The 26,037-nt window shown below is 36.3% G+C and overlaps 4 protein-coding genes across 7 annotated transcripts; 2 read left to right on the plus strand and 2 right to left on the minus strand.

Annotated features, from left to right (window-relative positions):
* Positions 1 to 2,657, plus strand: LOC130725882 (uncharacterized). 2 transcript variants are annotated; one of them, XM_057577071.1, is made up of 4 exons: positions 1 to 380; positions 474 to 557; positions 1,792 to 1,964; positions 2,332 to 2,657. In XM_057577071.1, exons 1-4 carry the CDS (start codon positions 89 to 91, stop codon positions 2,524 to 2,526), a joined length of 744 nt encoding a protein of 247 aa, XP_057433054.1. In that variant the 5' UTR covers positions 1 to 88; the 3' UTR covers positions 2,527 to 2,657. The 2 variants fall into 2 exon arrangements, with proteins under 2 accessions (XP_057433054.1, XP_057433055.1); XM_057577072.1 differs by having other exon boundaries at positions 17 to 380; positions 461 to 557.
* A 1,494-nt stretch (positions 2,658 to 4,151) lies between these two features.
* Positions 4,152 to 9,193, minus strand: LOC130724624 (BTB/POZ domain-containing protein At2g04740). Its single transcript, XM_057575899.1, is given in 6 exon segments — positions 4,152 to 4,520; positions 4,523 to 4,863; positions 5,601 to 5,734; positions 5,816 to 5,852; positions 6,491 to 7,244; positions 8,401 to 9,193. Coding segments are annotated over 6 exon segments (1,773 nt in total). The 5' UTR covers positions 8,843 to 9,193; the 3' UTR covers positions 4,152 to 4,455.
* Positions 9,194 to 9,735: 542 nt separating this feature from the next.
* LOC130723212 (uncharacterized) lies at positions 9,736 to 15,708 on the minus strand. Of its 3 annotated transcripts, none has more exons than XM_057574179.1 (13): positions 15,550 to 15,708; positions 14,357 to 14,606; positions 13,324 to 13,533; positions 12,884 to 12,964; positions 12,706 to 12,792; positions 12,519 to 12,614; positions 12,325 to 12,378; positions 11,820 to 12,234; positions 11,628 to 11,732; positions 10,735 to 10,960; positions 10,502 to 10,550; positions 10,361 to 10,400; positions 9,736 to 10,182 (listed from the first exon to the last, which is right to left on the minus strand). In XM_057574179.1, exons 1-13 carry the CDS (start codon positions 15,678 to 15,680, stop codon positions 10,040 to 10,042), a joined length of 1,887 nt encoding a protein of 628 aa, XP_057430162.1. In that variant the 5' UTR covers positions 15,681 to 15,708; the 3' UTR covers positions 9,736 to 10,039. The 3 variants fall into 3 exon arrangements, with proteins under 3 accessions (XP_057430162.1, XP_057430161.1, XP_057430160.1); XM_057574178.1 differs by having other exon boundaries at positions 11,628 to 11,735; XM_057574177.1 differs by having other exon boundaries at positions 11,628 to 12,234.
* Positions 15,709 to 21,070: 5,362 nt separating this feature from the next.
* Positions 21,071 to 24,854, plus strand: LOC130726279 (GDSL esterase/lipase At2g04570-like). Its single transcript, XM_057577524.1, has 3 exons — positions 21,071 to 21,493; positions 23,382 to 23,871; positions 24,371 to 24,854. The coding sequence occupies exons 1-3, from the start codon at positions 21,119 to 21,121 to the stop codon at positions 24,565 to 24,567; spliced, it is 1,062 nt and encodes a 353-aa protein (XP_057433507.1). The 5' UTR covers positions 21,071 to 21,118; the 3' UTR covers positions 24,568 to 24,854.
* The last annotated feature ends 1,183 nt before the right edge of the window (positions 24,855 to 26,037 follow it).

Here is a 26,037-nt window from a genome sequence, read left to right on the forward strand (position 1 = left end):
AGTGCTCTGTCATGTCATCTTTCCCACAATACAAGCCAAGCCAAGCCAAGCCAATCCACCGTTGTTGTTGTCACCGTCTCCACAAGAAATGCCTCTATTTTCTCTAGTTCAATTCACTTGTTGCGTTCACCAATCCACCACCACCACCCTTTTCAACTTCGATTCTTCTTCAACCTCAACGATCTTCCCCAGAACCCTTTTCCCTCCTTTCAGAACCACACCACCACCAACCTTTACCAGTAGTACAACTTCACTGCGCACAACACGCACCCGTGCCTCTTTGCTTGAAGCTCCTGTTCTCTGGGCTGGCAGGCTCTGCATCTTCTATGCTCTCCTCAAAGCTGGCTTGGCTGGATCTCCAGCTAACCCACTTGTCTCAGGTTAGTTTGCATTTCCACTCTTGCTTTGTGTTGTGTAAATGTAATGAAGATTTATTTTAGTTTGCATTTTTTCAAGTTAGTGCTTTGCTTCAGATTTGGAAGTTGGTGATGGTGGCATAGCTGAATCTGCTGACTTGGGCTTCTCTAAATGGACCCAGGCCATACTAGGAAAACCAGGTTTGCCAATTATGTTTTTCTTCTAACTTGTTTAGTAAAGTATGTGTTTTTGTCTGTTTCTGTATCCATTAGTCTATTCCCCTCGTATGCTACAAATTAAATTTGCTCCATAATGCTTCTTCAGTCGGTCAATTATGCTTCGCAGTGGAGCTGGAATATGCTATATATACATATTTGTTGGTCATCTGAGTGAGTGGTAATGGTGGATGGCATGGTCTGTGATCCCTTCTTGAAGATACTCAAATCAGATATAATCTGACAAGATTAAAACTTTATTTGCTCGAGTCAGTGCATAATCTGCATGGGTTGGAAGAGCTAGTTGGTAGTGGCGTAAATTCCGGGAGGTTTTAGGCGCGAGAGAGTGTGGGGGAGCGAGGAGTCAGGTATGTGGTTTAGGTAGAGATGCTTGGTTGCCTGCAATGATTTCTTGGCTGTAGTAGTCATTAATCTGGCTTGATTCGATAAATAAAGACTATCAGTTTCAGGTGTTTAATATATGGTTCCTGGCAAACTGAAAGTTAGAAGATCCTTAAATTGTGGGGTGCAATGGAAAATGACTATCAGTGGTATTGCTTGATTGTGGGGCTTCAAGCAACTCTGAAGCTGCTGATTTGGTGCAATAATTGACTGTAGCCTATATTGGAAACTCCTGCCTATTATTTTGAAGTTGGAGATAGGAGTAAGTTAAAAAGTATGGGAGTTTGCCAAGGAATAGATTTGCATCAAGTATGGAAATTCAACAGAGTTCTTCTTTTAATTTAGATGGGGCTGACTTAGTGTTATGAATTGATTCGCTGCCAAGCTTGGTGGAGATAAGGGTGGGAGTATAGGAGAAGATGCTAAGAGGTAAACCTCCATTGTCCAGATCTGTGGCAACCTTCAAATTAGTGATGAAGGCTTTTTAAGAGGAAGGGCAAGGTTTCTGTGTTGGCTGCACTGCCATAAATAGTTTTTCTGCTTAGATTGGATTGATTTCAAAGGCTGTTAAGAGGCAATGGAAAATTTGAAGATTTTTAATAAATTCTGAACATTTGTTCCTTTTACACTAAAAGACAGGATAAAATCATTGATACTTGTACTAGCCTCTTGATTAAATACAGTGACAAAACATGAGGTATTGGAAGATATAGAAACTAATGTGCCATCTAAGATACCCTAAAATATGAAGGTAATGTCAATGTGTTTTGTTTGTTACAATGTCTATTGTTTATTTCTGTTTGTTTTACTTGGGCAGCAAAGGAGGTAGCTAATGGAGGTAAATTTGTGAGCAAATGGCATCCTACAACAAAGGGTACACTTAGAAGGAACTACAGAGTCCGATCCAAGTCTGAGGGGCGACGTCTTCTTAAAGCCATTGCATCTCTACTGTCAGATGATGACCACTTTGTTGATGCTACCTCTCACAAGGTTTGCGTTTTTCCTTTCAAATATCTGTTTTTTTATTTCATTTATGCTCTTTTCCAGGGGAGCCTTGGCGCAACGGTAAAAGTTGTTTCTATGTGACTGAGGTCATGGGGTTCAAGTTTTGGAAACAACCTGTTATGTTAAAAACAGGATATGGCTGTGTACAATAGATCAAGTGGTTGGACCCCTTCCCCGGACCCTGCACATAGCTGGAGCTTTAATTTATGCTCTTTCCCCATAATTTGAGACCACTTTAGTCTTTTTTCTCCATGATTTGATGATATTTTCTTTTATTCTTTTTTTCCCCATGATTTGATTTAGTTTGATGCAAGAAATGGTTGACATTTATGCTGCTAAGTATCCATTGTAGGGTTGCCAAATCCGGAGGGAAAGTGCTCATGGAGAAAGTGTGTGTTGCAATAACGTGAGAGCTCTTTTCGATGAGCTCCCAACTCCTCATCTCACTGTGGAAATCACACCTTTTCCTGCTGGACCTCTTACTGATAAGGATTACACTAAAGCTGAGAAGCTTGAGAGGGTTCTCAGATCTAGTCCTTCTGTTTGAGCTGGCTATGGTGTCTAATGCTTTCATGTACATATTTATGCTAGATTGTAAATATTGGCATGATGACATGAGTTTGTATTTCTTCAACTAACCTTTTTCATTTGAGTTGAATCATAATTTCACCTTTCAAAGACATTGCCTCTTCCCTTATTTTGAAAGAAACAGTAAACATTGGACATTAGATCATATCCGTTGTTACCCTTCATTTGAATTATCTCTAACTATCTTTTTTTTTCTTTTACTTTGTTATATATGATTTCTGACATATCAATTAGCCCAACAAGGACTGTTTCCTTAAGGAAAATTCTTACTAGACAATTTTATTTTTAAAATCTCAAAAAATATATTATATATATTTTTTTGTCTTGACTAAGGTATCCCCACAGCTGGTGGCTGTGAGGTTAATCTTTCTCTCACGGTCAGCGCACTAAGTGGTAGGGGCTGACCAATGAGTTTTTCCATTCACAAGAGTTTGGAATCAAAGCCCCTTAAATGATGGAATACTGAACCATTACGTCAACCATATAGGTTGGGAAATCAGCTTTTCTTGTTTGGTCTTCTATATATTTTTGTAATAAACTCAATTATGAAGTGAGAGGTAGGCAAGGAATAAACTGATACTAGTCATTCCTAACCAGTCCACATGATCATGGGTACTAATTTTCAACTTTCAACCCGGATTGCCATTCAGCAAGTTCTCTTTTAAAATATAATTTGTTTGTTCCGCTTCTTTTTAAAAAAGAAAAATGAGAGGTTTTATTCATTGAAAACAATTAAAATAAAAGATGTAAATTTTAAGAAATGATATTTTAGCTTTTTGAATATCTACACTTCTATCACGGAAGAAAATTCTCAGTATTCTTTTGACAACTCCACAATTCATATTTTCACTCACTATCTTTCATTCACTATTCACTCAATTTTTCGTCATATTATGCAATTGTAATTAACGATATTAAGTTATCAATATTATGATGTCAGTATCCAATATTAATGGGGGTGGCTATGAGGTGAAACAACGTGTAGACGTGGGTAGACAACACCCAGTAATAGGAAAATGAGAAACAAGAGGAGAGAGAATGTGACATTAGCACAGGGTTTCAGCAATTGGAATTTACTCACGTAAATAGAAACATTGTTATGGACTATGGTAGAATTCTAGATTCTATGGACCTGAACAGCTGATAGGGGACAAGTCACAGTGGATAGTATTGCTTTGATACTATGTTGAACTTATAGTTATAGGAATTTAGGTAGGGAATGAATAAAGAGATAACAAACTTCAAGACAATAATAGAATATAATATTGATAAAGTGAAGCTCGAGCTTTTATGGATCTGAACAACTTGAATAGTTAAAAAACAGGTCATGGAAGATGATACCTCTAATACCATGTCGAAATTATTAGGAGGACAAAAAGAGAGAATAAAGACACTAAATAACATTCTCTTATGTATAGTGCTGTGGCTAGATGTGATATAATGCGGTAAAAAGTATAAAACATTATATTAATTTTTGGAATCCTAAGCCTTATCATAATCAAATAAGTAAACTAATCAGGAAGCATAATGATATATGGAAACCACTCCTAAGAGATCATTAAAGATAATCTAAATATTCTAAGATACAGAAATAATATTCTAAGATATTTTATAGATATTTCAACTTTGCTCTTCTCATGGGCTTGAGTTGTCAAGCCCACATTCAGGTAGTAATCACAATGTCAAGATTATGTAGAAATTATTGAAAAGAAATTTAAGAATCAATGAATGCTCGAGTAACTAAAGTTACAAAAACCCAACTTAAGCACTCCAAGCAACCTAACTCAGCATTCAGCTACCTATAAATTACAACCATGATGACATACAAAATCTATACAATAATATCTTTTTTTTTTAATTTATCAGTAAAGAAAAAATGATCAGAAATCTACAATTCTTTTTGTTCACCTGAAATTAGAGTGGTGATTGAGGAGATAGCCAAGGGTGTGAGTTATTAATACCATCTGGATCAGCATTCTCTGATGATTTTTCTTGCTCTGCAACAAGCATAAGCATTTCTAGGCGCTTGTCAAATTGCAAAGCACTCTCATCTCTCTTGTCAAGCTCAGCAGCTTCAATTTCAAGCCATTTCTCACGTAAATCATCAAGAAGATTTCCTTGATCAGTATTTAGAGCAGATCCAGGAATGCTTGGAACAGTGGTACGAAGAGATGAGTCGCCTGATGGTGGAGGCAGAGTCAACAGCATTGCCCGGAATTCTTTAGTATCAGCAAATGTTTCAAAATTACAAGCAACGGTGTCTAAACAATATTCCCGAATCTTGAAAACACCATACCTGGATATGAACAAATTTTAAATAGAAATACAGATAAAACAAGAATATAATCTGGTACCATATTAGATGAACTAATGAGAACAAAGACCAATCATCATGCCGGAAAATAAGGAACATATGTAATTCACCACAACAGGATCTACAATACTTTGCAGGTAGGAGTTGGGAATCATTGAACAAAAACATTATCGCCTTGTCCAACACTTTGTTAATGTCAATTTGAGCAGTGATGAGAGAATTAAGGGTAAGCCAAAAAAATCCTCTATAACTATTCAGTTCTTTTGGAAGAGTGATATTCTTCCTAAAACTTGTGCATTAATTATTTCCAAAGAATATTGATGATCTTTCTTGCATCCTCCTTGGTCTTCTCTTTTAAATTTCTCATCCAACTAATTGTGCATCTGAATTCTAGATCAAATAGGAAATACTAAAGTCTTCTTGAGATCAATTACCAGTAGACATTCGAGTAACCTCTTTGGATAAACACCTTAAATAAGTACTTACTCAAGTAGTAAGCTCGACTAACATAGTGTAGTCTATACAAGTTTAAACACAATCATTAAAGCATGAGTATTAAAAAGCATTGAGACAACTATATAAACATAATAAGAAAACAAAATAAACATGTGAAGGAAGAATCCGTTCCCTATCCCTCCCCAAGAGTACAGAAAGAAACAACATTAATTGCAGCCATCAATGTAAAATGAAGGAGGGAGACAAGCAGAAAAGAAAAATACATGTCCGCTAGCATTAACCAGTGGCAAAGCTCCTCAGGCGACACCATTTCCAAGTGTGGCAACAAGACATCAGCTACCGCACGCTTAAGAGGAAACAGTAAGTATCTAGAAGCAACATCCAACATCTCCTCAGCCTGTTAACAATATATAAATCAAATGTTTGACAACAGAAAGAAAACCATTTTTACAGAAATCTATATAGAGATATAAAAAACCTGATCTGGATTTATATCCTGTAAAGCATCGGTGTACCTGAACCAACAAAGGAGGCAGAATAAAATTCACGAAAATCATATTTGCAGCAGAAAATTGATGAACAGGTACACTTATATTATCCCAGAAACTTCATCATGCTGAAGGCATTATGACAGGAACATGCTACAGAAACTAAAAATGGGCAAAAAAGTATAAAACAACAGGAAAAATCACCTACTACAAAAACAATCATGCATAAACAGGCAATTTAAATAGGTTTTACTCAATCTTGCAAATTGGAACCACACAAACAGAAAAGTACTCAAGAATGTATCAATTTGAAAAGAATTTTACTACCATGGAACAATTAGCTGAGTTTCGTCAACCTGACATAGACAATCATTAATACTAAAAAAGAATCACCAAATCATGCTTAAGCACCCTTGCACTGCACGAGTATAACTACTAGTACAGTAAATAGGCAAAGCTTTTCCCCCAAATATAAACACATATCTGAAGGGTAAGAAAGAATATCTTCATTGCAATCATTACAAATAAGGTCTGTCAGAATCTACAGAATAACACAGAGATGCTGATTAGCCAAATGGTCTCAAGTTCACTAGTTAATTAATGTCATATAAAATCCCTGCAATATTTTCAATTTCTAAATTTCGCCGTCAAGAGAAGAGACTTACATATATTCAATCATTTTCTCAAATGCTTCCGTGCTCAAGTCATGTTCCTCAATACAAGGAAGGAAGTCAACAGATAAGGCATCTTTCCCTTCATGGAAATCCTCCATACGAGACAGCCTTGCTTTAAAATATTCTGACCTTGAAGCTAGAATAACTTTATGGCAACGGAAAATTTTCCTGTCGACTCTCACACAAACATCAGCAAGATCATCATCCATCTGCATGGCACCCATCCTAGATACCGCATTATCAATTCCATCATCTTGACCATTTTCATGGCTGGAATTTGAAAGGGCGGTCAGAAGGATTCGACGCAAGGCTGCAGGAAGCCTGTCTTCTTCAGGAAGGGACAGGCCCTGCAAAATATACCGTTTCTGAGAATTGTCCACATCTCGCAGAGCTTTATAATCCGCATACTTTTGATGAACTATTTCTTTCTCAAGAACACTCCTTAGTGATTCGCATTTGCACACTTTGCATATTCTCACAAGATCTTCCATGTCATCCACAGCAATCTCCAACCTGTCTGAATAGAAGAAGTGTACGAGGCTATAAAGCGCGGGATATGACAACTTCTCCCGCGAGAATCTAACCTCGCTGCGCTCTTTCCAATCAGTCTCGAACTTTTTCTTGAAATATGGTGACCTTGCACTTAATATGACTCTGTGAGCTTCAATAGGTTCTCCTTGCACGGTGAAAACCACATCAGGAGGAAAGTGGCTGCAGCCACTTGACCCTTGAGTGGATGAAATACCTGTAAATATAATACTCAATTCAATTATTATTATCATTGGGAGAAAATGAAATTATGTTTCATTCATTTACTTTGTCTTATATACAATATATGTGACGAACCAATAGCTTAAAGACATGTGAATGATTTTATATTATAGTTTTAACACACCCCTCACATAAGATCCATTGGTCTTAGAGCATCTCCAATGCAGTACCTTAGGGCTGGATCTTATCTTCAGATCCCATATCTTAAATTTCCTTGCGTTGGAGCAAAATGTGCATCAGTGCCTTATGGGTACCTAATATCCTATGTGGCATTTCAGGCCCACAAAAAGAGTGATAAGATACCAACAAAGGTACCAAGCATTGGAGATTCTCTTAGTATGTTTGGAAGCCTTAGTACAAGCTTCGTCACTAGATGCCAAATTGGCTCTTGCAAGGACAATGCACGCCCTCACCTACTCGTGCTAAAAATTTAACTATTTACAAGACTAATCAAGGCAATGATCGAACTCTAGACTACCAGTCATGGAAACTCTGATACCATACCATATCATGAACTAACTATCCTGAAAGCTCAATCCCTTGGGTCTACACGTGAACGATTTCATATTATATTTCTAACACGCTTCTCACAAGATCCCATTGGTCTTAGTACGTATGGAAGCCCTAGTACAAGCTTCGTCACTAAATGCCAAATTGGCTCTAGAAAGGACAATGCCCATCTGAAATTTAACTATTTACAAGAGTAATTTAGGCCATGATCGAACTCCAGACCGCCAATCATGGAGACACTGATACCATATCATGAACTAAGAGCCTGTTTGGTTTTCAATTGGGTGAATGTGAAAGCACATTCACTCAACCCAACAAGTGCATTCCGTTGGTTGAATGTGCATTGGAAATCGCGATTTCGAATTCCAATGCTTCAAACAGACTTCCTAACTGAAAACCAAACAGACACTTACTATCCTGAAAACTTAATCACATGAATGGTTTAACAATGAAAAAGATAAACAAAACTGAAAAGCAGAATGTAATTTAACTAACTAACTAACAGAAACTAAACTGCGATAAACAAAACTGAAAAACAGAATGTAACGAAATCATAACTGTCATAACTGAAAACTCAACAGTAATAACTAACTAACTAACCGAAAGAGTTAGGATCATACTGGGAAATGGAGAGGCAGAGGAGTTAGCGGGGCAGGACAAGAAGGTGAGACGCAAGGAGGAGGGCAAGGGGTCCAAGGGAGGAGGGCGAGCTTCAAAGGCCTTGAGGAGTTTACGGACCTTCAAGTTGAGAGCGGCGTAGTGGCAACGGTCACCGTCGAAAGTGTGTTCGGAGCAGATGGCGCCGCTCTCGAGGAGCATGCGGGCGGCGTCGAGGTGGCCGGCGAGGCAAGCGTAGTAGAGGGCGACGGAGTCCCACTGGTCGCGGGCGTTGACGTCGACGCCGGACTCGAGAAGGTACCGGAGGCGGTCCACGTCACCCGCACGGGACGCGGAGAAGATGTCGCCGTTAGGGACCTTCTTGAGCGGCACCGACGAACCGAAATCAGAGAGGTCAAGGTCCAGGTCCAGGTCGAGGTCCATGCCGTGGTCGATGAACCGCATTTTGGTTTGGATTCCGATTGAGGAATTGGAAGGGAAAAGGGAATTTAGTTTGAGCTGAGCTGAGTGGTGTAAGAACTTGTGTTCTCCTCTCGCACCGCCGTTACACTCTTTTTTTTATACATCGAAAAGATAAATTACACATAAATCCTTGAATCTCTACACTCTTTTTTTTATACATCGAAAAGATAAATTACATATAAATCCTTGAATCTCCTCTACCTAACTCATGTCTCCAACTCGGTTATTCTAAGCGATACCGCCACTAGACTCTGCTCGTAGCGAGATCGACATAGCTTTATTTTATAATTTATATAATAAACTGAAAAATACAAGAACTCATACAATTTGGGTGATCAATGAAAACTGCACCCAAAAGAGAATATGATACGACACATACAATATTTAAGGACTAGGGAGGCTAACTCATTTATAAATGTTATTTTATTGGTGTTTTTAATTTGGTTTTCTTCTAAAAATATAGTTTTATGGTTATGACATAGGCGCATGCTAAAATAAATAGGCGCATATGCTAAAATATATTACTTTTGTCCTTTTTTTTTTTATAAAATCTCCTTTAGGCCCAACACCTTTTTGTTTTTATATTTTTATATGATACGAAATTTTCCATCAGAGTCGGGATCAGGCTTAGAGTTACTGCATGTTCAAGTTTGATTGTCATATCTAGGCACCAGCAATGGTGAAGCACCACTTGTGACAGGCAGAACTTTTAATGAAGGAAATTTCAAAAGTAGTGTGTCTCTCCGGCGCTACCTGGACAAGAGTATGGGGAGGGGAGAAGAGCAATGGCAAAGAGATCTTTCCCACCGTCGATAAGTGCAGCCAAATGCCACAATCTGTCTTGTAAAAAAATGTGATTTCTCAAATGCCAACCGTTAACATAACAGGCACTAAAGCAGTTCATGTGTTATTTATTAACTAGTTTATTCACAATCACCAAAAGACAAGAGAATGACATCTAGCATTGTACAATGAGCAACTGTTATATTTCCACATCAGATGTAGTCCTTTTGCTTCCCCAAAAATATTTCTATGTTGAATACCACCTATTTGGCACGTAAATGACAATACAAAATGTTCTTTCCTCAACGCATACACATACAATGGACATCTATATACAGTATACTTCCACATATAATATTGCTTTGTCTTTCAGAACTGTTTTCGGAGCTACCAAGTTCAGCTTGATTCAAGGGTGGACTTAGCTAGCCACAATAAGCCAGGATCATTCCGCTTCAGCACCAAGTATGCTTCTGCCTTCCCAAGATTGTCAAATATAACATCTTCGCTGAAGCCGACCACCGTGAGAAATTCCAAGGCAGCTGTAGCAGTAAAATTTGAAGTTTGAGCACATATACATCAAGTATTAGGGGACATTGAAACAAAACTAATATCCAATTCTTCCCAAAAAATTGCACATAGGAAACTTGATATTCTAGATGGCAGTTCTATCTAAGAAGCTTAACTAAAATTTAAATCCAAATGTCAGAAGATGCAGACCTTTATTATTTACAATATCCCTCTCAATGACTGGATTAGTCTGCAAAAAGAATGTATATTATATAAAAATGTAAGAATTTTAAGGGAACTCTTCGGATAAAGTATCAGGCAACATGGCAAGAGGTAATATTGATTATATACCTTCCGCAATCTCTTGTACTTTTCCAGCTCAGGGTATTCAATCACATTCCTGCAATCAGACAGCAATATTAATACAGGGAGAACGAATGCTTAAAGTGATAAGTGATAACCACACATGGAATTAATAAAATTATTTTTCATAACTTTTTAAATCTAAAGCTATAAAGCAAGATCATAAAAGGTATCCAACATCCATGATCACTCAAATTCAATTTTCTTGTGAGTAAACGTACCTAATAACTTTTAAGAGAGTTTGGAGAATTGAAGCAGTTTGCATAGGACTAACTTCACTTTTCAGCACTTCCAGGGCCTTCAACAAACGATTACAAACAGCAGTCATAGTGCCATTGATCCTCTGGAGTTCTTCGTCATCAGGATCTGGCTCATCAGACTGCGGTGTAGATAATTTTGGAGTGGGAACAAGATTATCAGGATCTGGTTCTACCATCACATTTATTTCTGCATACGATTCATCATGATCAGGTTTTTTACAAAAATGGCTTTGATTAACTTAATGTCCAAGGACAGTATGGAACACAACCTGAATGAATCAATCAATAATCACGACAGAAGAATAGTTTCTTAGAAGAAATAAAGGAAGAGAAAGTAGTTTGTTTAGTCAGTTGAAACAGTTAGTTTGAGAGAATTAGCTAGATAAATAAATATATAAGTGGAAAGTAATGGTAAAGAGGGGATTCAGATAAAGGTATTTTGAGAAGACCTAGCAAGTGTTCCGTTATGAAAGGGAAAACCCTCGCAACTCTCCCCAATCTGTTCAGTTCATTTTCAACCAAGTATAATCATATTTTTTCTTTTCTTTATTTCCAAGGTGAGTTTCTTAAAGCAACAGATATTCTGAGTTTTAACTTCAAAAATTTTATTTTCTGCCTCCAAGTAGTCATTCGGAGGTTTATGAATGCCCATCCTTGGCAGGATATGCTAACTAGACTACGTGTGTTCGGATTTCTATGGAACTCAATGTGGCAAAATCTTACTTCTTTGATCCACGTTAAACTCGGGGTGGCAAATTCTAGTTATCCATTAATATTGAGATACATGAAATCACGTTTGCGTTTGCCCCAACGCCAAACCGAACATACAATACAAATTTCTGGAAAACAATTACCTGCAGCTGGAACAATAGACTTCAATGACGTCTCTGAATTGTTTGGATCAGGATCTTTAGATGCGTATATTGCAGCTGAATTCACGGCACTTTTTTGAGAATGCACTGCTTCACAAAAATCAATAGGTTTTGGTTCAAATACAGTTCTACTATCAGTAATTCCCGAACAAACAGCAAAAACAACAGCTTTACCGTGACAAGAATCATCTGGGTCAGGCTCATGTTCCATTCCTTTGATAATATGATCATCAGGGTCAGGCTCATTAAGTCCTTTCTCAACAATGATGGGCATGTCGATATCTTTGGAGGCAGATTTCAAATAATCAGGTTCTTCATTCATATTAAAACCAGAATAATCAAGATCCAGCTCTTGATTTACTTCAGATTCTCCCGACTTGTCAGAAGAAACATTAGCCACCCGATGGTAAGCAGCAGCAACTGAAGATTCACGAGCACTTAGCTGATCTGTCCTGTTACCTCCAAGCTTCTGAGGAACATTGCTACTTTTAGGTATGAAATCATCATCATAGATATCAGAAATCCTTACTCCACCCAAAGTGTGGCCTGTAGATCTAGTCCAATCTAAACTAGCAGCTTCTTCATTTAACTGCCAAAGAAATAAATTAAATCAACTTACAGGACTAAATCAAAACTTAATAATGAACTGAAAGCCAAACACTTCAGCATGTTCACGCACCTGCTTATCCAGAGCATAAAAGTTTGCATCATGTGCAGAGTGTACCATGTGAGCCTGAAATAAAAGGTAAATTAATTTAATGACTTTATTTATCAAATAGACAAAACTTCATATTTTCCACTTCTTTATATTTAAAATTAAAATAGTATGGACCAAGAAAAAACCATATGATACTTGTTCAGGTTATAGCTTACAAGTTCATGCAGTAGAGTTTTCTTGATGCTTTGATATTTCCTAAAACCTTTGAGGTCATCTGTTCGAAGACGCAATGATATTTCCTCCCCTTGATTCTGTCAATAAGAATTAAAGGAAAAAACTCAACAAAACTATAAATATGGATTCCTAAAATGTCATGCTGCATAATCCTGAAGTATCCAATACCTTGTTAAAACCAAGAAGGCATTTTGGGCTCACACCAACATAACCAATGGGAGGCAACTCAGTCATAATCCCTACAGACCAACGATGCTATAAGATCCAAATTGAACATTTGTCAGAACATGCACCACACTGTCTTTCTGACAGTCATAATTACCTATGTCAAAATTCATGTGTATACCTTGTTCATGATAGCAACGATCCCCGGATCTGCAGCAAGCAGGTGCATTCTTTTCAGTGCCTCAGAAGGAGGAGGATTCAGCTGAAGGCAATGGAAAGCAAAAAAATGTTGCCCATCATCAGTGAAGAAAACTCCATAAAACTTTACATCATGAGATGGGTGGCAAAGAATGTGATGGAAAATCATTAACACATTAAGTTATCCAGGAAAAATATCATATCAGAGGCTACACTTTCCATTTCAAAAGCAAATGCATGATGCTTTATACCAAAACATGATATTACTATTCCCTAGTAATTTATACCGAAACACTATATTACTGTTCCTTAGTAATAGAGTAAATGTAGCATAAGAAGCTATTATGATAAATATGAGAGATGCATGATTCTTTAATTCAGCACAACTTTAGTAATCAAAGACCATATATAGTAAAATAGTACCTCTACTCCTGGAAGTTCAAGTGTGCGAAATTCACGAAATATATAAGGCCCTTGAGGAAGTTTCAATGAAAGACGAGATCCATGTGAAATTCGCTGTTTTAGTCTCTTTTCCTCATCCTCAAATCCAGCTATTCTTAAATTTGCTTTTGCATTTTGAAGAACTTCTTCAACCTCATTTGTTGACACACCCATCATTATAATTGACCTGGCCTGAAGAGAGAATAATAGCAACTTAGAGTAACAATACAACAACTGAAGCTACTTCCCACCAAGTCGGGTTAGCTATATGCACCAAATGATGCCACCAATCAAGTCCCGAAGACCATTTAAATCCAACTTAGGGAAACAACAGGCCAAACGATTTAGTAAACATACCATTTCCAATGGTACTATAGTGCTATGTGTAAGCATAAATTGAATAAACAAGAACTTTATATTTGAAAAAAACAATTCAATGACTCCGCATATATGCAGAAAATGAATTAGGATAATAACAAAAGGACCATTGTTGTTTGACACTTCCACTCCAAAGTAACTCCTTGCTCATCATCAAAAGGGCTAATTAGAAGAGTTCACAATATTTGATCATTGATTCAAATATCCTAACAAGAGATACCAAGATATGGTTTTCTCATTCCAGATTTTATTAATGGAGTCCAAAGTGGTCCAAAAAGGAAGGAATAAACATGATAGAGCTGATAAAATAGCATATAAAGATAACCACAGCCACTCAAGTCTGCTGAAGAATGTGTCTCCACTCTCTAGCAACCAGGCACATATCAATGATATCATGGGATTAGAGGTTGCTTACAAAGCATTCAATGATAGTTAGTTGAAATAAGACCAACATTTAAACTTGTATTTTAGATATTAAGTGCAACAGAATTATAAAATCACTAGGAAAGACAAACTAACATAATGCAAAGTTTAATGTAACAATAAAACCTAAGTTAATGTGAATCACACTAAGAACCATATTTTTCATGTTTCTAAACCTTAATCCAGATGGCAAAGTATATGTAAATGACAGTACCTCAGCAATGAAAGTTTCCTGCAAACTTAAAAGTGCATGCTCTGTTGAAAAGGGAGCCAGCAGTTTTGACGTTCTTCCAGAAATCTTTGGAACAATGAACCGCATGGTATCTTCTTTAATATTTGTTAATTTTTGCAATTCATGTCCAAGATCCTTCACAGAGGCGCCTGCATTCGTCTGCACAACAAACTTCTTTCCTCTCCACGTAACAGAGATGTCGAGCAGGCTTGATTCTGGCTGCATATTTGATCTATAAGAATCAAAACACATCTAGTCATTGGCCACAGATTACATTATTGGTGGTACTAAGTACTAATAGTATCCTAAAAGGAAAATCAAAGACACCAAACATAGATGTGGCTATGTGTTTGTGTGTGTGTGTATGGGATGACCCCTTATAGAGAATTTTTCATGTAAACTAACTCCAATCAAAAGCTATAAACTTTTCAACATCCCATTTCCAATATTCCTTCCTGCGTTTCCAATTACAAAGATTCTTTTAAGGGCACTTGCAAAACCCTACCCATGAAAATTCTCACAAATTCAACCACAATCCATAATCAAGCTAAATTAATAATTCCATACAGACATACATACACAATCAAATTCGACAAAACGATTCTGGTTGCATATTTGATCTATAAGAATCAAAACGCATCTAGTCATTAGCCACATATTACATTATTGGTGGTACTAACGAGACTTGTCAATAGCGCGCTATAGCAGCGCAATAGCGCTATAACGGAGCACCCTGGACCTGGGGGTTCACCGCTACTCCAATATTTGACGCTATTTGCTGCAATAGCGCTTGAAATAACGTTTTTTGGGCTTGACGCTATGCTACCCGCAATTAACAACCCTGACTACTAACATTATCCTAAAAGGAAAATCAAAAGATACCAAACATTATTGGTGGTACTAACAGTAACACCCCTTATAGAGAATTGTGCATGTAAACTAACTCCAATCAAAAGATTTAAACATTTCAACATCCCATTTCCAATATTCTTACAAAAAGACAAGAAAATTCTCAACTCTCACAACTCCACAAAACCAATTGGAGAAAATCTGTAATTCAAAACCATCCTTAAACCACAAAAGATAAAGAAATTCAAAAGAAAATCAGCAGAAACTGAAAGATACATAGTTTTTGGGCATCATCGAATTATGAAGAAGAGGGTTGGAATAATTACCTGAAAGATTGAATGAATGGGGAAATTGAAGCAAGGTCGTTGAGATAATATGAGATGGAACTGGAAAATGAAATAAACGTGTGTGCTGACGCATCAACACACGCGATCTCGAATATTCTAGAGAAATTCATCCAGAGTAAAAGGTGTGTTATTCGTTGGTACACGTATGAAATAAATGGCTTATACATGTATTGTTATAGGAAAATAGGAAATAAACAAAGATAATACAACAAGGTGATTGAATTGCATTTTTAAAATGAGCAGTGCTATTTGGTACGACAGGGTTTGGCACGAGAGTGCACAAGGAGCAGTTAGTGGCCGTTTGAAACCGCCACTAAATTTCGGTGCCAAGAAAAAACCCAAGGTTTACACATTTCTGGCGGTTATAAACCGCCACTAATTTGTTATGCCAGAAAAAACAGCAAGCTTTACACATTTCTAGCGGTTTAAAACCGCCAGAAATGGCCTCGTGCTCCCATCGTGCATAGGTCCTCGTGCACTCTATATTCTCTTCAAATTAGTTTTTTTTTACAAAGTATATTAATTGAAGGGTTAATGGTTAAATTAGTCGCTAATTTTGTAAGCGAGTTTGACTTTAGTCTCTCAGCGGAAAAATGACGTCTATCTAGTGAAAGTCATTTTTACAATTATTTGCAGTTTTTAACAGCTATTAAACGTCATTTTATTGTCGAGTGACTAAAGTCAAACTCGCTTACAAAATTATGGACTAATTTGACAATTATTCCTTTATTGAATAATTAATGTGTTGAGATACAAGTCATTTTCGTAAAAGATCTCAAAACTCATAAAAGAGGCAAACCCAGGTAAGCTTCCGTCAAAATAAAAACGATACAATAAAAGTAAACAAACATTCAAAAGAGACAAACCCAAGAGTCTGCCTATGCATGGACAAAAAACACAAAGGCACATATCTCAACCACGGGAGAATGCCTCCATTTGGGTAACGGAACCCAGATCTCTACAATTTAGTTAGCATTTTGTTTGGGCCTTTGCTGCCTTGTACTTGCCCTCTTGGGCCGGGCCTGGTGCCCTCTTTCATCAATGAATTCCACAACTTTGACAAAAAAAAGGTAACATAACCAAACATGACAGAAAAGAATGGAACAAAAGCTTCCAAGGAAGCTAAGTAGGACATGGAAAGCATTCATAGGCATAACATCACACAAAACCTCATCATGGTATCTCCCTATGGACAAGGAATGGTGGTTTTTTTTGTTAACAACTAGCTCCCCATGATCTAAAAGCCATCCAAGCTTGTAAGGCTTGGAATGAGAAGGTGTGCCAAGACTAAGATTCTCAACTATCCTAGTTCTAGAATCATTGGTACAACTCCCAAGGGAAGCGAGTGTGTCCCCAAATGAGGCACTTAGAGTGAAAAATATTTTCCTTTTGTATTGTGTCACCTTCTTTAAGTCTTTAACCACACTACCTAGGAGTCTCCTAAGGAAAAGTAAGTCCTCTTCTAGAGCATATTAAAGGTGCTCTTAATCACTAGAGGAAGAGGGTGAATGAGAGTAATGAGGCTTCTCACTAGCAATTTTCCATTGTGAATTAAGCACCATTGTTTTCCTTGTCGGGCATTGAGAGGCAATGTGATCTCTCCTTATGGTCTCTAAACTTGTCGTCCTTGAAGTCCTTAGATGTAAACTTGGAACTCTCACTCTCTATGGAACTTTTCTACTTGGAAGTAAAAGCATATTTTGAAGTTTTGTTATCCTTTCAAGTAGAAAATTTTCTTTTCCCTTAAGTTGTTGCTCCACCTTAGATATTTGAAGAACAAGCTCTTGAAGGTCTAAATACTCGTAGAGCTCAACAACATCTCTAATGTCATAGTTTAACCCTTGAAGAAACCTAACTATTAATGCTTCCTTACTCTCATGTAGGATGGATCTAATTAGGTACATTTATTGTCTTTTGTGGTATTTATCAACACTCATTGGCTCTTGGGTTAACTTTGAAGGTTTTGAAGAAGCTCACTATGATAATAAGAAGGAACATTTCTTTTCCTCATAATAACTTTGAGCTCCTCCCATGAGGAGATGAGTGTCTTCCCATAAATCCTCTTTTTCTTTTACTAGCCTATCCCCCAATAAAGTGCATAGTTTAACACGTTTTTATTCCCTAATTCCATGGAAAATGAAAAATTGTTCAACCTTAAGCTCCCACTCTAAGTAAGCTTCTACGCCGGGGGTCGAGTCCATTTCATGCCCTAAATTGTTGGTTCTAGGATCCATGGTTCAAGGGCTTTGTGGAGGAAACTTGGCAGAGAATTCAGGTACAAGGTGGGGGAGCCTCTATGCTAAATATTATGAAGTCAAATTGAAACAGTGAAATCAAGAGGTTATTTTGGGATTTGAACAACAAACGAAAGGAAGTGGTTGCAAAATTAAATGATTTATACAAGAACACTCCAATCAAACATATATCACCTAAAAGACTCTAAGATTGAAGTGCCTTCACCTTGGCTGCTTCCCTTCCCAAGCTCGTGGCCTAGTCCTTCACGACCTTTGCTAATTAACCAAACCTTGACATAAAAGTAACCAAGTTTATAACTAGGATCATAAGGAAGCACTAGAGAAAGGAACTCACACGTCTTGAAAACAACCCCTCAACTCTTATTAGTCTGATTTAAGTCCCTAAAAAATTTCTAATTTAAAAAGGTCACCCAACTTATTGATAATTGCAAAACAACCCTTATAATTCTTAATAATGGTAAAAAGTTCCCTAACTTTCTAAAACTCCCAACTTTCAACCCAAACACAAAAACATTGATTAAAGTGAACCCAAATAAGTTTCAAAAACAAGAAAGCATCCCCCAAAACACCCTTAGTCGCGGCCTCAATCCCCTATTTTATGGTAAATCCTTATTTTTTCAAAAATGTTGTATGAACCCAAGTACCCCAAAAACATGATTAACACTCTTTTGTTTGAAAACAAGACAACAACAACATGAGAAGTTTTCCCAAAACCCCAAACTTTCAAAAGAACTCACTTTCCAACCAAGACAAACCATTTTCTAAACAGTTTTCATCAAAAGAAAAGAAATAGAGAAGAGTGATGAAGAGAGATAATAAAAAACTCTAACATAGACATGTATAGTATGCACCACAAGGGCGGCTAACGCGACCTGATTCACAAACGTACCACCTCAGCTCAACTGGCAAAGTGCTCGAGCAACCTTACAAAGAGTTGAGATAAATACATAAGCTTGCTTTTATCTACCATGATTTTACTTCATCAACGAGAGTTTCCAAACCTGTGTTGCGGTGGATCAAAGTTTATAGCTTGATCCTTAAAATGTTATATATTATATATATATAGAGATATATCTTATAATAAATATCTTCTTTTGTGAGAATAAATCGTGATTGTTAGATCTAATAATGAAGGATCATGATTAAAATATTAAATTAATCATTTTATAGGGATGTATCTTATGAGAATGATCATTTTATATGAGAATATAAGAATAAATCATGACTGTTAAATTTAATCATGAATAATCAAGATCAACAGATGAAGACATGTGACTTTATAAAAAATTCACATGACATTTTAAAGTGGTCATGTGACCATCATATGGCTATTTCATTGTTTTAATCTTGATCATTCATGAGTAGATCTAACAGTCATGATTTATTCTTATGTTCGCATATTAATTTATCATATATTTTTTTTTTTTCGGAAATGAAATATATATATATATATATATATATATATATATGTATATAAAGTTGAGAAACATCACCTCTCAACATGGGTACAGGAACAAAACCCACATTAAAACAAAAATCCTCCAAAACCTTAAAAAAGTCCTAAAGCATACACAACAACCCATAATATTAGCACCATTAGGAAATACCCCCTATTTGAAATTGAAAGCAGCGACATGTTCAACCGAACGGGATCCTATCAAGCCGCAAGACACCTGCGAAACAGAGATCCAACCCAACCATGCAAACCAAAAGACCCAACCAATGTTGTATTGTTGAGACCCAAAGCCTAAAGAACTAGGAAAAAAACAACCACTAGGAGAGACAAAAGGACCGGATGAGAAAACTAAAGACAACAACACCAGCACTGCCTCCAGATCTCCCCCTTACCCGCTGCAGCAACCGTCAAGGATAACCGCTAAATTATTATGCATATATATATATATATATATATATAAATTAATATCTGAACCTTGCCTTTTTTAATTTTTTATAATATTGCTAAGGGGCTATTTAGTTTGTCCTTTTACTATTTTAATTTTTTTAAAAAGAAAATAAACTTGAAAACATGTGTTTCTTTAGTACATCAGATTTGAATTGCTTTATTTTAGTTGCTGTACTTTTCCTTTGTTTCCTTCTGTTTCTTAACTGGGAGGGTTGTTCCCAGGACCTTTCTATCATATATTAAATAATTTCTTTTGCTGTAAAAAAAATACTTAAAAGCATGTTTGGTTCATATTTTAAATAAAAATATGATGAAATAAGAGAAAAAATTCTTTTTCGTTTTTTGTGAAAATGAAATCTACTAATGAGACTAGTGAGATGAAAGGGTGATGGAGTTTGGTACTGACATCGACAATAATAATGATAGAGATGGATGTGACAATGGTGGTGGTGGTGGTGGTGGAGGTAGTAGTGACGGTAGTGATAGCAGTGACAATGGTGGTTGCACCAGTTATGGAATGGTAACAATGGTAGTGGTAGGCGACGATGGTGATGACAACAACGGTAGTGGTGGGTACGGTGTTGTGATATAGCGGTGATGGTGGCGGTGATCTGATAGTGGAGAAAATAAAAACAAAAGGTCCAAACAAACATATTTTCTACATTTTGATTTTTTTTTAAATAAAACCCAAAAAATGTTTTCTAAAACAAACAAAGCTCTAATTATATATACAAACACATATGGTTTTTGAGTCCTTACAAAGTGTCGACATTCACAGTTTTAACAGTAAAAATGGTCAATAATGTGTAAAATTAAAAAAAAAAAAAAACTATTGGAATACAATCAATACATCACTAACATTAAAACCACCAGAAAATATGTCCATTGAATATAATGTCAGAGGGGTACAAATATCGTGACCGTTACCCAAAACTTATCATTTATACCGCATGTACTTAAAGTTACATCATTTATTTACAGTGGATGCATTGGTTGGTGGTGTGGTACTCTTTTGTCAAGTTACACAGTTTCAATTATATATAAAGTATATCTATCTACTCTAGCTCTTGCACTAAATTTTCTTTAACATCTCACACTATTGAATCCAAAAAGCTACAGCAGCACAGAGCCACTCTCCAAATCTGTTTTTATCATTAAAGGAACTCCCGCTTTATCCTCACACCATATATATGCAAACTTCACAATCACACCCAAAAAGTATGCATGCCCAACACACGTAAAAAGCATATTAAGACTCAAACATTATGAACCCCAACAACTCATTCACCTAAAAATCAAAGTCTCTTTAATATTCCAAACCAATATTTATTCCCTCACATGTTCACTACTCTTTGCACACTAAACAAACACACAAACAAGTACGTGAAACATGGAAGGGCAGAGAAAGAAGCTGTTGTTGTGCACTACCCTTTTGCTTCAGTTGCTTTGCCTGGTGGTTGCCGGCGGCAAGGTTCCGGCGATCATTGTCTTTGGTGACTCGTCGGTGGATGCCGGGAACAACAATTTCATAGAGACGGTTGCAAGGAGCAATTTCCAGCCTTATGGACGTGACTTTCAGGGTGGTAAGCCAACTGGGAGATTCAGCAATGGCAGAATAGCGACGGATTTCATATCCGAGGCGTTTGGAATCAAGCCATATGTGCCAGCTTACTTGGATCCTAGTTATAATATTTCACACTTTGCTACCGGGGTTGCTTTTGCTTCTGCTGCTACCGGTTATGACAATGCAACTTCAGATGTTCTGGTAACTTATTGTATTTTGTTTTTTGTTTTCTAGAGATACAATCGAATAACAAATTTAAGATATATTAAAATTAGGCTTAAATATGTTTAGTCCCGGTAGAATTAGAGTGAATTGGATTTGTTTTTTTTTTTTTAAAAAAAAAAGTTCATAACTTTTCCAACATTAATAAAATGGGTGAAATTAGTCTCTCGGTCAATTTTGTAGCGGTTTTTAAACCGTCACTAAAACTAAGAATAAGCAATTTGTAACGGTTTAAAATTGTCTCTAATACACAAAAACCAGCTTAAAAGTATGACGAGGACTAACTTCACCTATTTCAATAATGCTATGGACTTAAGAAATTATTTTAGAGAAACCAAATTCAATTCACTCTTATTTTACGGGATTAAAAACACCCTTAAAATCATTATTAAAAGGGGTTGTCTAAATGACCCATGGTTAAATTTGTGTTTAATAACCCATAGTCTAGGTGGACCAATCACATTTAAGATAAATTGATTGAATTTTTTATATTTTCTTTATTAATTTATTTAGGATTAAATATGTGTTTAGTCCCTCACTTATATGCATGAATCTAAAATGATACCTGGACAAAAAATGCAAAGGTTTTAATCCTTGAAATTCTATTTGATCTAAAATGGTTTTACATAGATTTATCACATCTATTTTAGTTCCTCCAAAATTTCTTCCATCAAATTAAGTCCTTCTCCCCTCATAATTATTTCAAAACCTAGAAATTCAATCTTCCTCCAAAAACTTAGAAATTAAAATTATTGTCGTAGTGGTGGTTGAATAAGAAATTAAAATTACTGTGTTTGATGAATAATTAATTATTGTCGTAGATGAGGATGTATGATTGGAAGGATTTGGATATTTTGCCCATGAACGGTACTTGTTGCCGAGGACCATGGATAGCAATTGTTGCTGCTGCTAATTGGTTCGGGGGGGGGTTTGGGTGGTGATGATGGTTTTGGGTGGGGGAGGAAGGACGAGGAGGAAGAAGATGAAGAAAATTTATGGGTTATGAAGATGAAGAAGATGGAGGGATTTCTAAGATGAATTTCTGAGTTTTGTGATGATGATATGAATTTCTAGGTTTTGAAATAATTATGAGGGAAGAAGGATTTAATTTGATGGAAGAAATTTTGGAGGAATTAAAATACATGTGAAAAATTCATATATGGAATCATTTTAGATCAAATAGAATTCAAGGACTAAAACTTTTGTATTTTTTGTTCAGGTATCATTTTAGATTCATGCGTATAAGTGAGGGACCAAACACATATTTAACCCTAAATAAATTAATAAATAAAATATAAAAAATCAATCAATTTATCTTAATTGTGATTGGTCCACCTAGTCTATGGGTTATTAAACCCAAATTTCATCATGGGTTATTTAGACAACCCCTTATTAAAATAACACAATCCCTGTTATTCCAAACAAAACTCAATAGACTAAAATTAAGTTTGCATTTATTTACGATATACAACTGCTAAAATTATTTTGCAAAATAAGTTTTATAAATTGTGAACCGGACTTTTCTTGATCCACAATAAATAATAGATAAAGTCATGTAAAGACTAGATCAAAATCTTCTCTCCCCATATAATGTTTCATTCTCTATCCAACAATATAATTATGTTATATATATATATATATATATATCAATTAAAAAAGACACGACTATGACATTTATTACATGTGTGATTTTTAAATGATCTGACAAGTTTTATTACTGTGATTTGATAGTGAATGAGAGGACATAAGATCTTGATTGGTAAAGAATAGCATGTTTTAATGCTTGGTAGTTGTCTACTTATGTGTAGTATGCAAATACTATACCGGCCCGCAAAACAAACATTAAAAAATCATTTAAATTTTGCAGTCTGTGATACCATTATGGAAGCAGTTGGAGTACTACAAGGCATACCAAAAGAAACTGAGTACCTATCTTGGAGAAAAAAAGGCACATGACACAATTACCAAATCACTGCACATAATAAGTCTTGGTACAAATGACTTCCTAGAGAACTACTATGCAATGCCTGGGAGGGCATCACAGTACACACCAAGTGAGTATCAGAATTTTCTGGCTAAGATAGCTGAAAACTTCATCCACAAACTCTATGGTCTTGGTGCTAGGAAGATATCCCTAGGAGGTGTACCTCCCATGGGGTGCTTGCCCTTGGAGAGAACCACAAATTTCGCTGGTGGAAATGACTGTATGTCCAGATACAATAACATTGCATTGGAGTTCAATGATAAACTCAATAAGTTGACCACAAAGCTGAACAAAGAACTTCCTGGGGTCAGATTGGTATTTTCAAGTCCGTATGATATTTTGTTGAATGTTGTTAAAAAGCCTGCCCAATACGGTAAGTTTTAATTTGCACAAAAATCTTATTACTAGATCGAAAATAATGGGGGGACACAGCAATTGGTTTCTTCTGAACACCCGTCAATATCCATAGTTTATAGTAGAATCTCACTGTCACAAATTGTTGAATTTATAAAAATAAAATAAATTCTACAATTTGCTTAAGTTAGAAACTGACATAAATTACAGGTGTTGATAGGTGACCCACCTCACAAATTCTAACTAATATTATGTTTTCTTTTGTCCTTTTACTTAGCAACTAGCCAACTAGCATACATATATAGCACTACATATATATAAGTTTGCTAGCAATGGTAAAGTTTTTCTATTTAATTTATATGCGCAGTGGGAGAAAAGAGTTTTATACACACATTAAATTATTTTTTGTTATGTTTTAATTTTCTAATTTATTTATGATTTTGTTAAATAGTCAATTCTAATTGAATGTTTGTACAAAGCTTTTTGCCCTGTCTAAATTTTTTTGGATGCATGTTCAGGGTTTCAAGTGGCATCGATGGCATGTTGTGCAACTGGAATGTTTGAGATGGGATACGCATGCAGCAGAGCCAGCCTTTTCAGCTGCATGGATGCTTCCAAATATGTATTTTGGGACTCTTTCCACACAACAGAGAAAACCAATGGAATCATTGCAAACTACCTCGTCAAAAACGCACTGGCTCAATTTTTGCATTAAACAAATGTTGTCTGAATTTTATATATGTAATGTAATGTTAGAGTGCATGCATAAAAGAAAAAAGATGTTGCAATTTCATTTTAATTAGGGAGTATCAAGTGTCTGAAACTTGCTCGCATAACTTTTGGCAACTGAAGTGCATGCCATCATAATTTTGTTTTGCCAAACAAACCGTGATGATGAAAATAAACCTTCTCAGTTGACGGCTATCTCCTCCACATCAATTACTTATGTCCTCACCGTAATGAGCTTTTGGCTCCAAATCAATGAATTGGTTTGATTTACTAGCTAAGTGGGAAATATGATATTAAATTAAGAGTGTGTTTGAATTAGATTTTTTTTGGGGGTCTATCTTGAAATACATTGTATTTTTAGAAATTCAAATATATTAATAATTGAATTGTGTAGAACATATGTCATACGAGTGCTTAGACATCGTGTAGAACATCTGTCCTACGAGTGCCAGAATTTCAAGGGGGAAGCTTCACGGTACAAGTCATTCCGCACCTCCCACACACAGTAAGGGATGGAAAACAAAATACCAACTACAGTAGCTAGCTTCTACATCAGCCAGAAAGGAGAGCATAAAGTCATATATAACAAAACCTAGACCCACACGCAGCCCAAGCGAGGACGCGAACCAGACTTGCCGGATCTCCAAGCACAAAAGGAGAGCATGTTGATCCCTAGCTCCGATGAACACCTAGGACAAGAAGGATCAACCACAGCGCCACGATGAAACAGGGCAGCACGCATGGGAAGCAGTGGTAGAGCCAGGAATTTTGCAGAGCATGGCCAAGGTTGTTAAAAGAATATTTAGATATCTTGCTGGTAATGCTAATCTGGTCTTATCTATGAGAAAGATGAAGATTTCAGGTTAAGAGAATTTTGTGATGCGGGCTATGTTAGTGATAGAGTAGAAAGAAAGAGTACTAGTGAATGATGTCATTTTCTTGGACAATGATCAATTTCTTGGACTAGTAGAAGACAAAGCATGATCTTACTATCCACTGCTCAGGCATAATACATGTATGCACTCAACTCCTCGGGTGAAACATCGATTGAAGGACTACAACATCTTTGAGAAAAATATTATTCCTCCATATTGTGACAACACAAGTGCAATAAATGTCTCAAAAATCCAATCTTGCATTCAAGAACAAAGCATAATGAGATCAAACATCATTTCATCAGATATCATGTATCTAAAGGAAACATTGACATGTCCCATGTCAAAACTGATGATTAACTTGTTGATATCTTCACAAAGCCTTTGATAAAAAACCTCCATCATTTGAGATCCAAACGTCTCATATTTCGACGTCTGCTCCTACATTGTCTGATCCTGTTGTGGTAAGAGTTACGAGGACAATAATTGCTAGAAATTAAAGGTTTTAACTGGTGCTTCGTCTGCCACAACATCTACACTTGCTGGCAAGAGAAAGGCTCCATATGTTCTCCTCATATGAC

This window comes from Lotus japonicus, chromosome 6 (genome assembly GCF_012489685.1).
Source record: "Lotus japonicus ecotype B-129 chromosome 6, LjGifu_v1.2".
Classification (NCBI taxonomy): Eukaryota; Viridiplantae; Streptophyta; class Magnoliopsida; order Fabales; family Fabaceae; genus Lotus; species Lotus japonicus.

Excerpts from the sequence above, each read along its gene's own strand:
- LOC130725882 (XM_057577071.1), top strand. The coding sequence starts at position 89 with ATGCCTCTATTTTCTCTAGTTCAATTCACTTGTTGCGTTCACCAATCC. Across the intron at positions 381-473 it reads AGCTAACCCACTTGTCTCAG|ATTTGGAAGTTGGTGATGGT; the intron begins GTTAGTTTGCAT and ends GCTTTGCTTCAG. Across the intron at positions 1,965-2,331 it reads TTGATGCTACCTCTCACAAG|GGTTGCCAAATCCGGAGGGA; the intron begins GTTTGCGTTTTT and ends TATCCATTGTAG.
- LOC130723212 (XM_057574177.1), bottom strand. The coding sequence starts at position 15,680 with ATGAATTTCTCTAGAATATTCGAGATCGCGTGTGTTGATGCGTCAGCA. Across the intron at positions 13,534-14,356 it reads AGGAAACTTTCATTGCTGAG|GCCAGGTCAATTATAATGAT; the intron begins GTACTGTCATTT and ends TTCTCTCTTCAG. Across the intron at positions 12,793-12,883 it reads TCGTTGCTATCATGAACAAG|CATCGTTGGTCTGTAGGGAT; the intron begins GTATACACATGA and ends TGGATCTTATAG.
- LOC130726279 (XM_057577524.1), top strand. The coding sequence starts at position 21,119 with ATGGAAGGGCAGAGAAAGAAGCTGTTGTTGTGCACTACCCTTTTGCTT. Across the intron at positions 21,494-23,381 it reads ATGCAACTTCAGATGTTCTG|TCTGTGATACCATTATGGAA; the intron begins GTAACTTATTGT and ends TAAATTTTGCAG. Across the intron at positions 23,872-24,370 it reads TAAAAAGCCTGCCCAATACG|GGTTTCAAGTGGCATCGATG; the intron begins GTAAGTTTTAAT and ends ATGCATGTTCAG.